We start from the raw sequence: 16,357 nt of genomic DNA on the forward strand, positions 1-16,357 counted from the left end.
TATTAGTATGAAATAATATAATTTCCCACACAAAATAGCTCAGTATTTTAATGATTTATTTGATACAATCATTATTGCTCATCCTTATCAAGGGTGTCAATCATTTCAGAACCCACTGTATATCTGTCTCTGCAAGAGTAGGGAGCATCCAAGTTTAAGAACTGAGCCCCATGGGCTGACTTCAGAAATACAACCCTTGGAATTCAGTTCTCAAAGTCAAGTACTCAGGGTGTGTTCAATGTGCTGTTTTACAGATGGATGCACAGCTCATCCTGCCTGTGAAGTGATACAAGCAAACATAACCTTTTACTGCAGCGGGCTAAATCAGGGATGTTTCTTAGTAGTCTTAAACAAATCTATACTTTGAAATAAAAGTATACACCTCACACTCGTGGAATAAAGTCGGAATAAAGTGACAGAGAGATTGCTTCATCTATGGATCTGTTGGGGCGGTATGTGAATTGGAGTTGGTCCAGGTTGTCTGGGATGATGGTGTTGATGTGAGCCATGACCAGCCTTTCAAGGCGTTTCATGGCTACAGATGTGAGCGCTATGGGGCGAGAACTCAAACGGTTTTAAGTGAAAAAGGAGATCTTAGTTGTAGCAGGGCCGTGCACAGATCACTCATCAGAATATTTAAGAAACCTAGTTACAGTGCCTCCTAAAGACATGACTGACATCGGGAAAAGGCTGATCATTGATGTTGATGATTGATGTACTGTAAATCTGCTAGTTAGGTAGCAAATGATTAGATTTTTTCTGATTGTGATTCATCGTCAATGCTCTTAAGTAGTAACTTCATAGTATAATATTTACAATCTTCAAACTCATAATATATGGCTGGCTGGCTACAATACTAGGCGTATAAATGTGTATTGAATAAGAAATGTTTTGGGCCTCCCAAGTGGTGCAGTGGTCTAAGGCACTGCATCGCAGTGCTAGCTGTGCCACTAGAGATTCTGGGTTGAGTCCGGGCTCTGTCGCAGCCGGCCGCGACTGGGAGACCCATGGGGCGGTGCACAATTGGCCCAGTGTCGTCCGGGTTAGGGGAGGGTTTGGCCAGCAGGGATGTCCCTGTCCCATCGCGCATTAGCGACTCCTGTGCATGCTGACACGGACGCCAGGTGTACGGTGTTTCCTCCAACACATTGGTGCTTCCGGGTTAAGTGGGAATTGTGTCAAGAAGCAGTGCGGCTTGGTTGGGTGGTGTTATGGAGGACACACGGCTCTCGACCTTCGCCTCTCCCGAGTCCGTATGGGAGTTGCAGCGATGAGACAAGACTGTAACTACCAAATGGATACCACGAAATTGGGGAGAAAAGGGGGTTAAATAAATAAATATGAAATGTTTAGGCTAGTTATTTTTTAGATAACTGCATTGCCCTCATTTAAGCAATGATTTTTGATCATTCAACAACATGATCAGATATGGGTCTCTTTCAGGTTTCTTAATGACGCTTAATACTCTCAGTTTATTAGGTACACCACCCCATTAACGAAAATGGTTTGCTCCTACAGACAGTGAATCACGTGGCCGTGGCTTGCTATATAAAGAGGCATTCAGTTACTGTTCAATTGAACGTTAGAATGGGCAAAATCAGTGACCTATGCAACTTTGAGCATGGTATGATCGTCGGTGTCAGGCTTGTTGGTACCAGGCGCACCGGTCCCAGTATCTCAGAAACGGCCAGCCTCCTGGGCTTTTCACGCACGACAGTGTCTAGGGTTTACCAAGAATGGTGCGACAAACAAAAAACATCTAGTCAGCAGCAGTCCTGTGGGCGGAAACAGTTTGTTGATGAGAGAGGTCGAAGGAGATTAAGCAAGAATCGTGCAAGCCAACAGGCGGACCACAAACAGGCAAGTAACGGCGCAGTACAACATTGGTGTGCAGAACGGCATCTCGGAACGCACAACTCGTCAGTCCTAGTCACAGACGGGCTATTGCAGCCACACCGGGTCCCACTCCCATCAGCTAAAAACAAGAAGCAGCTTCAGTGGACATGCGATCACCAACACTGGACAACTGAGGAGTGGGAAAACATTGCCTGGTCCGACGAATCCCTGTTCCTGTTGCATCATGCGGATGGCAGAGTCAGGATTTGGAGTCAACAGCATGAGTCCATGGACCCATTCTGTCAGGTGTCAATGGTACAGGCAGGTGGCGGTGGTGTAAGGGTGTGGGGAATGTTTTCCTGGCACACATTAGGTCCTTTGATACCAATTGAGCAACGTTTGAACTACACACCTTGTAGAATCCATGCCCTGAAGAATTCAAGCTGTTATGGAAGCAAAGGGGGGTCCCGACCCGGTACTAGATGGGTGTACCTAATAAACTGGTCACTGAGTGTATGTGATTATCTTTATTACATTATTGTAGTCTATGAATATTATAAGGTATCATGTATTGCACTTCAACATTTTAGGGAGATGGGTCCTAATGTTAGAATAGTCTAAACTATTACATGCTGTAGTCACCTCTTAATGCATTCTGCACAAATGAATCAGTTGATTTAAATAGAGGCACATAGAATAAAAAAAAACATACATTTGAATCATTACAGTTACAAAGGTGCCAACTTAAACCATTCTAATGTATGTCTATAGCCCAGGGCTTTCTCATTAGTTAGTCGCTTTCCTTTTGTACTTACCATGGGGTTTTTCTTTCGTTTTTCTTTCTCTGGCTTCATCATCATAAGTACGAATCGTTTTTTGTTCCAGTGCTGTCAGCATCACGACCGTGCCACTGCTGAATCATCCCGCAGTGCTGTTCGGATGAAGAGGAGCACTAGGAGGACATTAGCCGCCTAAACCTCACAGCTTTCATGGTGGGCCTCAAATAGCGGTATATAAGGGAAGCATAGCTGCTCATTTGCATAGGCGTATATTCCATTTAACAGGCAGTGTACACATATAGTCACGGAAACTCCCCTTTTTTGTATCCCATTGCACATAGAGAGACTGCAAAACTCTGTGACAATGCATCATGACGCATGCATGGGCATATCCAAATAGAACACAATGTGTTGATTAATTGCAAGCATTCTCAATCATTTGCAACATTGGACAAATAACAATGTTTCTTTTTTAATTTTCATGTTTATGCAGACAGACATACAGGACCATGACTTTCGACCAATGACGCATTGGTTACAACCGATATCTGTGTAGGAAAACCCCAAACCAGAGCAGACACAGCGTTTCCGCTCTGTAAACTCCGTGGGTTGCGATGGGGAAATCCTAAAACCTGGTAGGCATACCAACCACCATAAACCATCATCTATTTAGATCTCGTCTTTACGGATGTTGTTGTTCATTGGAATTTATCATTTTTAAAATCAAGGTTAGTCTTGATCAACATATTTCCAACCAAATATATACATTTAGCTCAACAACAGCAATGATTGCTTTATTGTGTAAAACGTATAGTATTGATCAACATATTTCCAAACAAATTCATTAATTTAGCACGACAACAATAATTACTGGTTGTGTGTGTGTATGCACGTGGAGGTGTGGGTGTGTATCTGTCAGTGGTGTAAAGTACTTAAGCAAAAATACTTTCAAGTACTACTTAAGTAGTTTTTTGGGGTATCTGTACTCTACACAACTTTTACACCACTACATTCCATACATTTTTACTCCTTACATTTTCCCTGACACCCAAAGGTACTCACTACATTTTGAATGCTTAGCAGGACAGGAAAAGAGAACATCCCTGGTCATCCCTACTGCCTCTGATCTGGCAGACTCAATAAACACAAATGATTCATTTGTAAACTATGTCTGAGTGTTGAAGTGTGCCCCTGGCTATCAGTAAATTTAAAAAACAATTAAATCGTGTTGTCTGGTTTACTGAATATAATACATTTGAAATGATTTATACTTTTACTTTTAATACTTAAGTACATTTGAAACCAAATACTTTTACTCAAGTAGTATTTTACTGGGTGACTTTCACTTTTACTTGAGTCATTTTCTTTTAAGGTATCTTTACTTTTACTCATGTATGAAAATTGGGTACTTTTTCCACCACTAGTATCTGTGTCTCTCTCTATGTGTCTGTGCACGCACGCGTGTGCATGTGTCTGCATGTCAGTGTGTGTGCATCCCTTTCATATTTATCTGTGTTTTTCTTTATATCTGAAAAGGTATTGCCGATATCAAATCCAAAACGTGTATTTCCGCCAAACGACCTAGTAATAATTTTGGTAAAGTTCTTCCAACTCTCTGGCCCTGACGGAGACATGGATCACCCCAGAGAACACTACTACTCGAGCTGCTCTTTCTTCATCTGACTAGGTTTTCTCTCATAGTCCGAGAGCATCTGGTCGCTGCAGTGGTGGCACGGGTCTACTCATTTCTACTAAGTGGAGATTTTCTCTTTTCTCCCTCTCTCACCTGTCCATCTCTTCATTTGAATTCCATGCTGTCACTGTCACTTGTCCACTCAAGCTTAAAATTGTCATCTATCACCAACCAGGTGCCCTTGGAGAGTTGCTCAATGAGCTTGACACATTGATTAGCTCATTTTCTGACGATGGCTCGCCACTCTTCATACTTGGCAACTTCAACCTCATGACGTCTGCCTTCGATTCATTTCTTTCCAACTTTCTTTCCCCTCACCCTTTCCCAATCCCCTCCAACTCACAAGGCAGGCAATACACTTGACATCATCTTTACTAGGGGCTGCTCGCCTACTAATCTCACTGCAACCCCCTCCAGGTCTTTGATCACTAATTTGTTTCCTTTTCTGTCTCCCTTTCCTCCAACCCTAACCACTCAGCCCCTACCCAGATGGTCATGCGAGGTTGCAATCTTTGCTCTCTCACTCCAACTACTCTCTCTTCTATTCTATCCTCCTTTCTGGTAAATCCTTCTCCCTCCCGTCTTCTGATTCTGCCTCCTCGACCCTACTCTCCTCCCTTTCCGCATCCTATGACTCGCACTGTCCCTTTTCCGCTGAGCCCACCCCTCCTGCTACGTGGCTGACCCATTGCGAGCTTACAGACATGGCTGCGGGCAGCTGAGCGAAAATTGAGGAAAATTTAACTTCCAGAGGACCTATTATCCTTTCGCTCTCTCCGCTCTACTTTCTATTCCTCTGTATCCGCTGCTAAAGCTGCCTCTAACCCTAGGAAACTATTTTCCACCATCTCCTCCCTAATCCCTCCCTCTCTGCGGACGACTTTGTCAACCACTTTGAAAAAAAAGGTTGACAACATCCGCTACTCATTCACTCAGCCTATTGAGTCCACTGGTCTCACTCACACAGAACTACCCTACGCATTGACCTCTTTTTTTTCCCCTCTCTCTCCAGATGACATCCTGCAAATAGAGAGGTCTGGCCGCCCGACAACCTGCCCGCTCGACCCCATCCCCTCTCCAGACCATCTCTGGAGACCTCCCATTCCTCACTTCCCTCATCAACTCATCCCTGACCACTGGCTGCGTCCCCTCTGACTTAAAAATGGACCGAGTTGCTCTCCTCCTTAAGAAACCAACACTCATCTGACGTCAAAAACTATATACCTGTATCCCTTCTTTCTTTTCTTTCTAAAACACTTGAGCGTGCTGCCTCTGATCAACTTTCTCATTATCTCTCTCAGAACGATCTTCTTGAACCCTAACCAGTCAGGCTTCAAGACGGGTCACTCAACCAAGACTGCTCTTCTATGTCACGGAGGCTCTCCGCACTGCCAAAGCTGATTCTCTCTCCTTTGTTCTCATCTCCTAGATCTATCCGCTGCCTCTCAGGGCTGGGCGTCTCAGGCTCTGCACACTCTTGAATGTCGGCCCACCACCTCAAGCTCAACAAGACGGAACTGCTCTTCCTCCTGGGAAAGGCCTGCCCGCTCAAAGACCTCTCCATCATGGTTGACAACTCCACAGTGTCACCCTCCCTGAGTGCAAAGAACCTTGGCGTGACCCTGGACAACACCCTGTCGTTCTCTGCAAACATCAAAGCAGTGACCCGCTCCTGCAGGTTCATGCTCTACAACATCCATAGAGTACGACCCTACCTCACACAGGAAGCGGCACAGGTCCTAATCAAGGCACTTGTCCTCTTCTGTCTGGACTACTGCAACTCACTGTTGGCTGGGCTTGCCGCTTGTGCCATCGAACCCCTGCAATGAATCCAGAACACTGCAGCCAGCCTGGTTTTCAACCTTCCCAAGTTCTTTCATGTCACCCCGATCCTCCGCACACTGGCTTCCAGTCGAAGCTCACATCCACTACAAGACTTTGGTGCTTACCTACGGAACAGCAAGAGGAACTGCCCCTCCCTACCTTCAGGCTATTCTCAAACCCTACACCCAACGCTACACCTCGGATTTGGTCCAGACCAAAAATCAATGTCCTTGGATGTAGAAATCAAGGCCGGTCTGTCTGTGTGGGACGTTGAAATCAAGGCCGGTCCGGACTGCACCAACAAAAAAGATGTCCAGAAGACCTTGCCGTCAATAAGTGTTTAGTGGGCAACAACATATGGTGCAAAATGTCCTTGCACAGTACCTGTGAATATCCCTTCCCGAAACCATTGAGATTGAGTCCTGTTGACCTTGTGATATCAAGACGTGTGTGACGGGGAGAATCATGCATGTCTTGCAATGTGAGGTACTACAGAAGGTCACACAGCTGCCATCTCCTCCCACGCAGACAGACAACGTGATCAGAGAGCATGCTACTCTGCCAAGGGCCCACTTTTACCTCACAGGCGTATTTCAAAAAGGAGGCACACACCCTCTTTACCCCAAATGGCTAATTAGTTGTTCTTGTCCCTTTTGCACCCTACATTTCATAGGAAAATAACCTTGAAATGTCTAGATATTGAACTGATTGCTTTTAAAGGTATGCCTAAAATCTGCAATATTTACATTTGTTCAATGGTAATTTTTTTAAATTAATGATGTAACTTATATGCAGTGGAAGTGAAAGAACTAAGAAGCCTTTTGTGTAGTTGTATGTGTTTTACTGTAAACCTGTTTGAACAAGCTGACCTTTATCATTTAATAAACCTTGATACAAATAACCAAGCAAATAAACAAACATACCTTCTCCCCCAAAAAATCTTGACCACAACCCCAAACACTTCTTCAAAACAGCATGGTCACAAAATGGTTGCTCTCACACAAAAGACTAGTAAAGCAATGACCCACACAGCCTATAAACACAGAACCTCCCCTGAAAGCTTTCGCCTGAACCTGACTGTTTTGGGATTTATACATTCTACAGGTTCACAACTATTTACACAGGAAACACTGCCCAAAACTAAGGTTACTACCAATAATGTATATATACACTAGATTACTTTTAAGGGTTGCTGTGTTGAAGCCACCGCACCTCCAGGTTGGCACTCCCCACGTTGTAAAAATATTTTGGAAGCTATAGAAATTAATTTATTAATGTCTACATTAGTTTTGCTACATTTATACTATTGCAGACATCTTAATGCATACTTTTAAATTATATTATGTGAGCTAAACATAATATTATATATAAACATCTTATAGTATCAATTTTTTTTATTACTAATGTTACTGTCCCCACTACAACAACAAAAATAATTTTGTCCTTGAAACATTTCATTGAAATACTGTAGAATTCCATTCATTCCTATGGAGGACACCTCCTGTGGAGGGCCAATAAGGCCGACCGTTGGCTTCAAAGCCTCTCAGTAGCCAATACATAGCATTAACAATCCTGGGTTTATATGCATCACTTGATACTAGCACGTCACAGTAGGCTAAAAAACAGATACATAATTGTGTATTTATCTCATGACAATGGTAGCCTGGTTCAAACCCCAGCATTTGAGTGATCCTTTTATTTCAATGAGCACAATGGAAAACTCGGATTAGATTATACTCATTCAGTGAAATGTTCTTCCCGATGTTGAAGAAGAGGGTGGGGATGCTCCTGGGTCACTGAGATGCCAAGGATGCTCTCGTGCAATGCCATTTGTCGAGCTAACAGCCTTTTCCCGATCACGTGGTAATGTTGCCGGATATTGATCCACATCTTGTCAACGGTATAAACCATTCATAATCGTTTTTTGTATTAATCTCAAAATTTGACATACTTTACATGTGTTATTCTATTACGGGGATAATCATATAGTGCCTCATTCGTTTACGATTGATAACTAATTTCATTCGCAATTGGCGTATTTGGGCGACAGACAACACATGCAGTGACTCGCTGGCTGTCGCATCACAATTCTAGCATCTATTCCTGCATCATGCACTGGTGTCTTCCTTTCCGATTTCTTCTAACATTACTATCGTCAATCTTGGCACTAGGAGACTCTGGATTTGCACAACTTGATGGTGCTCCACCTTCAAAAATAGGTAAAGTAGCTAGCTCTATTTTGTCTAGCTTATGTAAGTTAGATATAGTTTTGAGGACATGTGTGGCTTGCAGTGCTGCTAACGTTAGCTAGTTGGGTTTGCTAGCTAGCTAATGATGAATTAGCCTAGTAGCTGCCTATAGCTCTTTCAGAGGGCTATTCAGCCACAGAGAAATGGAATAGCTACCAAAACTGCCATGTAAATTCCCTGGTTGGGGACGACCTGTTTTTTTGACAGATCATTAAATTGTAGCTTACTGATGTGTTTCTTCTGATGTCCGCAGCCATTGTAGGCGCTGGGATAGGCGGGACCGCCACAGCACATTTTCTACGGCAGCACTTCGGGCCAGAAGTGCACATTGATGTGTTCGAGAAGGGGACAGTCGGAGGGCGCCTGGCCACAGTCACCGTGAACCATCAGGACTATGAGTCCGGGGGCTCCATTATCCATTCCCTAAACCTGCACATGCAGGACTTTGTCAAGCAACTGGGTGGGTCCATCGCTGTCCTGTTCATAGATGGTACATTTTAGTACCACCGCTTTTTATCTGTCCAGATCCCTCTGAGAAAGTACAAGTGAAGACCACAAAGACAAAAAGGTGTTCTGTTGTTTGCCATTACATGCACATCAAAGCAGAGGAGAAACTGAGGGTTGTAGGATAATCTTCCGTAGGCTTACTGCTTTGCTGGTAACTACAGTATGCTATTCCACCCATCACACTATTCTATTTTTGTTACAGGTCTTAAGTATCGTAAGAATGTGGCAGGGAAGACAGCTGTGTTTAACGGGGAGGAGTTCATCCTGGAGGAGACTGACTGGTACCTGCTGGATCTATTCCGCCTGTGGTGGCGCTACGGCATCAGCTTCATCCGCCTGCAGATGTGGGTGGAGGAGATCATGGAGAAGTTCATGAGGTGAGCGGCAGCAGGGGAAGAGAGCTCAGACGAGACAGACAGAGGAAATCCTTCTCGCTGTAAATTGATTTACTATTGATTTCAGAGCGCTGTCAAGCTATTCAACATGCCTTACATCCCCTATACAATCTGTCTCTCTCCTTTCTGTTTCTATGTGTTCAGGATTTATAAGTACCAGGGCCATGGCTATGCCTTCAGTTCAGTGGAGGAGCTGCTGCACTCCCTGGGTGGGTCAGGGTTCCTGAATATGACTCACCGCTCTCTCTCTGAGTCTCTGCTGGAGCTGGGCGTGTCACAACGCTTCATTGACGAAGTCATCGCCCCCGTCATGAGGGTCAATTACGGACAGAATATCAGCATCCCAGCTTTTGTCGGTAGGAACTAAGGCCAGGAGGATACCAGTATCGCGATACTCATTAGTATCGTGGCAAGGAAACAAAACACAAAGTGGATTTAACTTCTTTAGGAATACAGCCCTAATGTTGGAATGTTGAAAACAAACATCCAAGCTATACCACACAATATTGTACACACTGCAGGTTTTTAAATGACCAAAGAGTTAGGTCTGCTTTGTGTTTTCATTTTTTGCCATGGGAAAAAATGTAGCGATAATGGTGTCGTCGCAGCATTAGTAGGAACTTGAAGTACATTTGTAGTTGTTGTTGTGCCGTTCAGGTCATAACGTTCTGCCGGTCTACCGCTGCAGTTGCTCATCATGATCAATCATGGTCACATGTTTTAATCTGTGTTATAGGTGCCGTGTCATTGGCAGGTGCACAGGCCAACCTGTGGGCGGTGGAGGGAGGGAACAAGCTGGTCTGCTCTGGGCTGTTAAAACTGGCTAAGGCCAACCTTATCCAGGCCCAGGTCACAACCATCTCCCCCCATGCAGCTGGTAAGTGACTAAACATAGAATTATGTTTATAACATAGTGTAAACCACGGTGAACAGACATGTTTTGCAAAACTGCGTTTCAGCACATATTCATTTACTTGCTCTAATGTCATTATTTCTTTACGTGAATTGAAGGAGAGTCTACCCAGTATCAGCTCAACTATGCCACTCTGACTGAGAAAGGATCTGAGTTCTATGACATTGTGGTGGTGGCGACTCCCCTGCAGTCCAGTGTGGGCTCAGGTATCTCCTTCCAGGGCTTTGAGCCTCAGCTGCCTGATATTGCTGGTTCCTACCACCATACAGTGGCCTCCATCGTTCACGGCTACCTCAACTGCTCCTACTTTGGCTTCCCAGACCCCAAGCTCTTCCCCTTTGCTAGTGTTCTCACCACAGACTCACCCGGACTCTTCTTCAACAGTGCTGCTAGCATCTGTCCCGTCAACATCAGCACTGGATTCCGCCGCAAGCAGCCCCAGGAGGCTGGTGTTTACAAGGTATTCTCCCCCCAACCCTTAGATAAGCCAGCGCTGAAGACACTGTTCAGGTCCTACTACTCTGTGCAGGTGACAGACTGGCAGGCTTACCCACATTATGGGAGCACCCAGGACCTGCCGCCAGTTGTCCTTCACGACAGCCTGTACTACCTCAATGGCATTGAGTGGGCCGGCAGCGCCATGGAAATGAGCTCAGTGGCAGCCAAAAACATTGCTCTGCTGGCCTACCACCGCTGGAGCAGGCAGCTGGAGATGGTCGACCAGAAAGACCTGATGCACAAGATCAAGACTGAGCTGTGACACCCCAACTCCGCAGACTCAGGCTCCGCCGGCTAGCTGCGGGGATTGTTTCTATGGAACCTTGCTGAAAGGTTGCCAGCAATACAATGATGTAGTAGCATGATGCCTAACCCTAAGGAGTTGTGTTTTATTAAGTTACTGCTGCTGGCTGCAATGCAAAATAAAACATGTTTTAATTTAATGCCACGTTGCATTCCATGGAAAGTGGCTCATTCTCAGCTGTTTGACTTGATATGCAAGTAATATGGACTTTATTCAAACTAAATGCTTATAGTCATAAGGCTTACTACTGCATTCTGATAAACAAATACAATATGGTTAGAATTGATTTACTCAACTAAGCTACTTTCATGAATGCACTGATTTAAAGGCCAGTTTTAATAATTGCTTTTATTTCTTCATGAGTTCAAGTAATAACTGATTGTACACATGTGTTTGCCTGATCAGAAATTAAAATGGTTCTTAATTTTTTTGCTCTGTCATGTGTTTATCCTTTTTAAATGCGCAGTGTCATCTTTACTAATGTTATTTGGATTCACTTTCTGATGCACCATATGGCGATGGTGTGCATGCAATCTAGTTTTAAACTGAGTTTAAAAATGGAACTTCCCTCTGGAAGCAGCTTCTGCTGTTGCTACAGTCATCAATGCTTGAAGCCTGTTGCATAGATGTTACATAGTTGCATCTCTGCTGCATAGTGACAAATTGGAACATTGTAATCTCTAATGACAAATATAATAGTCTAACTGCATTCATTATTTACACATTACTACAATGTATCAACAATAGGCTACATTATACATTATGATTCTTGACATAGGCACTTCATCACGTGACCTGACTTCCTGATTTGTCTGTAGTTCTCACAGAGATACTGTAATTCTCGTGAAGTTAGTCTAATGTAGTTTTAAATCCACATTCTTAAATTAACAAACAAATCTTAAGACGCAACATGGCTTTTGCCATTCCTATGGTTGTACTGTATTTACTCTGTTTTGGTAATTTGTTGAAGGGGTGGTACAATGGTTTAATCCCAAGGGACCAAACCGAATGTCTAGCCTCTAGTATGGCAGAATTCCTTTTCTAGGGTGCAGGAAATGTAAATGAGTTGACAATGAAAATAGTCTTGGCTAAATGTAGGATTCTATTGCATAATATTGATATTACATCACAAAAGGTTCATGAAATGAGCAAATTAAGTTGTTATTTTTATGGGCAACTTTTTGATGATGTGGTTTTAATCTTCACTTCCATTGCACTACTGTTTGAATGGCCATGTCTGCTTTTCAAAGGGTCATCTTTATCTTGCTAGTATTGACTGCAGTTAAGTATAACCATGTGATGAAATTCATGGAGGTTTTGCTGTGTATCACAGGCTTCAACTTGTGTGTTGAAATATTTTAAAGACAGAGCAGTGACAGGCAAGCATACAGTGCCTTCAGAAAGTATTCTTAACCCTTACCCCTTGGTTCCACATGTTGTTGTGTTACAGCCTGAATTCAAAATGGATTAAATATATTTTTTTCCCACCCCATCTACACCCCATACTGACAAATTGAAAAGAGGTTTTTAGAAAGGTTAGCAAATTTATTGAAAATTAAATGCAGAAATATCTCATTTACAAATTGTATTCACACCTCTTCGCTATGACACTCCAATTGAGCTCACTATATTATTTGTTTGCGGACCGTCATAATACCAAAGAAGAAAAGTAAGAAGTGCATGTCAGAGCAGAAACTATGCAAGCAAGAAGGACCTTGGTCAGGGAATTGGCCAAGAACCCAATGACCACTGAAATGGTAGAACCTGCCAGAAGGACAACAGTCTCTACGGCACTTCACCAATCTGGGCTTTATGGGAGAGTGGCCAGACGGAAGACACTCATGCTCGGAGAGCATGCTCGGAGTTTGAAAAAAGGCATGTGAAAGACAGAGCATAAAGCGAAAGATTCTGTAGTCTGATGAGACAAAAATGTAACTCTTTGGTCTGGAGAAAACCAGGCACAGCTCATCACCCGTCTGACACCATCCCTACCGTGAAGCAAAGTGGTGGCAGCATCATGCTATGGGGATGCTTTTAGGCGGCAGGAACGGGGAGACTGGCAAGGATAGAGGGAACAATGAATGGAGTCAAATACAGGCAAATCCTTGATGAGAACCTGCTTCAGAGTGCAAACGACCTTAGACTGGGGTGGTAATTTAATGTATGTTCCAACAGGACAATGACCCCAAGCATACAGCCAAAGCATCACTGGAATGGCTTCAGAAGAAGAATGTAAAAGTCATTGAGTGGCCCAGCCAAAGCCCAGACTTGAATCCCATTGAAAATCTGTGGAAAGACTTGAAGAATGCTGTTCACTGCCACTCCCTATCTAACTTAACAGAGCTTGAGAAACTCTGCAAGGAAGAATGGGAGTAAATCCCCAAATCCAGATGTGCATACCCAAGACTCAAAGCTGTAATCTCCGCCAAAGGTGCTTCTACAAAGTATAGACTCAGGGGAGTGAATACTATTTCTGTATTTCATTTTCAATACATTTGAAAACATTTCTAAACATGTTTTCACTTTCTCATTATGGGGTATTGTGTGTATATGGGTGAAGGGGGGGAATCAATTTAAACATTTTGAATACAAAACTAAATGTGGACTAAGTTAAGGGGTATGAATACTTTCTGAAGGTGTGCAATATTGTTCCACCTGTATGCATTAAGAGGCAGTAAATACCAGATATCATGTGTGTTCATTGGTTCACGTTTTAGTAATTTATCAGACGATCCAGAGAGACTTACAGGAGCAATTGGGTTTAAGGGCCTTGCTCAAGGGCACATCAAAAGATTTTTCACCTAGTCTGCTCTAGATTTTAAAATCGGCAACATTTTGGTCACTGGCCTAACGCTCTTAACCACTAGGCTACATGTCACCCATTGGTCTGCCAAGAATGTGAAAGAAACAGAATAGTCTTTTGTATGCAAGTGTGTGGGAGAAACTAGTGTGATTCACAAGAGGATCAAACTGTGGACCTTTGCCCTGAAACTGTGAGGAAATGCAATGAGCCACAAATTTGTTACAAATCCCCTTTTTTAATTGGGGGTCTGTTCAACTTGCGCAACAAGGTAGTACTTATGAGTACCTGTTCACTGTGCCTGTTTGGCCTGTATTCATATTTTACAGATATCACCACTTAAACCTTGTAGCCTAATGAAACCACTCTTGCCAGTTATCAGTGTTTTGATGGGTAAGGTAAGGGTCTCTGTGCTTCCGAACAAATTGATAAATATTGAGCTTGTGGAGCTGCCTATGTCTGTGTGTTACTGAGCCTTTGTGTTAATGAACCAGCTAACGACGGCAGCTGACCACAACATTGAAGGCAAATGTAGAAAACAAGCACAGTGCATGGTCTCCTCAATAACATTTGGGGAATTCATAATTTTTTTAACCTTTATTTAACTAGGCAAGTCAGTTAATTACAAATTCTTATTTTCAATGACAGCCTAGGAACAGTGGGTTAACACCCTTGTTCAGGGGCAGAACGACAGATTTGTACCTTGTCAGCTCAGGGATTCGATCTATCACTCCATAGCACTAACTATTATATTTTGTTGACAATTTGTTTTTAATCAGTGGATCAAAAAATGATCCACGTTCTAGCTTTGGTCATATTAAAGATGAATTCAATACAAAGGGGATAAGAGTGCTTGAAGCAGATCAGGAGAGTACATTATGAATAAGATAATTGAATTGACTCAATGTTATCATAATGTGTTTTTCTCATCCCTGTTCTTCCACAGCTGGTTGACAGCTATTCTCTCCCAGCTGAATCCACTGTTTGGACCTGCGTTGAGTAATGACACCATTTGGTACCTGTGATTCCACTGGCCCTGACTCTGTCCTCGACTCTGCCCTCAATGACTGAGAAAGGCCTAGGAGGATCAAGAACAAAGGCATTATAAACCTGTCCATTTAGCTTTTTTAAACTTTAAATCTGCCACTTGGTTTACCTAAGATAATAAAGGTAATGAATATACTGCAATAGCTTGCAAGATGGAACTCTGCTCAGCCTGTAAGTCACTGAGCAGCATCTAGTGAGGCTGTTTTGGAAGCTATATCTGTGTAGGAATCTGAAAACGAGGGGGCAAGTAGTTGAGATACAAAGTGTCATTCAAAGTGAAAGTGTATTCATTATATTTCTTACTGCTGAGTAATAGTCTCTTCTATTGAGAGAGAGAGAGAGAGAGAGAGAGAGAGAGAGAGAGAGAGAGTGAGCTGGCTTGTGTCCCAGGAGCGCAGGCAGATCTAAGCAGGCTGATCTAAGCAGGCTGTGCACTGCGGAGTTCTCCAGACTAGTCCTGAGTTCAGACCCTCCCACAGATGGAATCCTTGGCTTAGTTTTTATTTATTTTTAATAACCCACATAGTTACTATCCCTTTTTGGGAAAATGCTCTCTGAATATATGATATAGGAACTTCAGTCATGGTTGAATGCACATTACCTTGCTCATCCTATCAGATTTAAGTTTTTCTCAGAACTCATGTTGTATTGTGTAATTATTTGACCAAACTTGTCTGTTACAATGAATATGTGTAGTTGCCACAAAATCCACTTTGTGATGTTTTTTTGTGCTGTACATTTTTGGGGACCTGATTCATGCATTCTCCTCTGAACAGTTGATGTTGAGATGTGTCTGTTACTTGAACTCTGTGAAGCATTTATTTGGGCTGCAATTTCTAAGGCTGGTAACTCTAATGAACTTATCCTCTGCAGTAGAGGTAACTCTGGGTCTTCCTCTCATGTGGCGGTCCTCATGAGAGCCAGTTTCACTATAGCGCTTGATGGTTTTTGCGACTGCACTTGAAGAAAATATCAAAGTTCTTGACATTTTCCGGATTGACTGACTTTCATGTCTTAAAGTAATGATGGACTATCGTTTCTCTTTCCTTATTTGTGCTGTTCTTGCCATAATATGGACTTGGACCTTTACCAAATAGGGCTATCTTCTGTATACCACCCCATACATTGTCACAACACAACTGATTGGCTCAAACACATTAAGGAAAGAAGTCAATGGATGTAGCAACTACAGATTGGCCCTTTAAGTCTATCAGCATGAATTAGATTTAGCAATAAAAGCCCCATTTATATTCCATAAACTGAGATCCGCACTTTGCAACTGTTGCAAGAGCGCATTTTTCACTGGCTGTTCACTGGTTTAAAAAAACGATGACTGACAGGCAGCTTAAACTTCTTGAATTCAACCATTATTGGGTTCAAATACACATTTGGATTTGTAAACAGTCATCCACAGCAACCACAATCCGTAAGGCGCAAATAGCTAAATGAGAGAGCAGCAGTGTGATTCACATCAACTCGCTATTTAGACATCAATAATAAGTGATAGCCGTA

General features: G+C 42.9%; 1 protein-coding gene across 2 annotated transcripts; it reads left to right on the forward strand.

Annotated features, from left to right (window-relative positions):
• Positions 1-7,950: 7,950 nt before the first annotated feature.
• pcyox1l (prenylcysteine oxidase 1 like) lies at positions 7,951-11,427 on the forward strand. Of its 2 annotated transcripts, XM_014136713.2 has the most exons (7): positions 7,951-8,032; positions 8,304-8,351; positions 8,635-8,841; positions 9,091-9,265; positions 9,428-9,639; positions 10,020-10,160; positions 10,295-11,427. In XM_014136713.2, the coding sequence occupies exons 1-7, from the start codon at positions 7,999-8,001 to the stop codon at positions 10,954-10,956; spliced, it is 1,479 nt and encodes a 492-aa protein (XP_013992188.1). In that variant the 5' UTR covers positions 7,951-7,998; the 3' UTR covers positions 10,957-11,427. The 2 variants fall into 2 exon arrangements, with proteins under 2 accessions (XP_013992188.1, XP_013992186.1); XM_014136711.2 differs by lacking the exon at positions 7,951-8,032 and having other exon boundaries at positions 8,039-8,351.
• Positions 11,428-16,357: the final 4,930 nt, after the last annotated feature.

Source organism: Salmo salar, chromosome ssa13, assembly GCF_905237065.1.
Source record: "Salmo salar chromosome ssa13, Ssal_v3.1, whole genome shotgun sequence".
Taxonomy (NCBI): domain Eukaryota; kingdom Metazoa; phylum Chordata; class Actinopteri; order Salmoniformes; family Salmonidae; genus Salmo; species Salmo salar.

Coding starts and splice junctions, on each gene's coding strand:
- pcyox1l (XM_014136711.2), top strand. CDS start 8,243: ATGCACTGGTGTCTTCCTTTCCGATTTCTTCTAACATTACTATCGTCA. Junction 8,842..9,090: donor GGACTTTGTCAAGCAACTGG/GTGGGTCCATCG, acceptor TTTTTGTTACAG/GTCTTAAGTATCGTAAGAAT. Junction 10,161..10,294: donor CATCTCCCCCCATGCAGCTG/GTAAGTGACTAA, acceptor CGTGAATTGAAG/GAGAGTCTACCCAGTATCAG.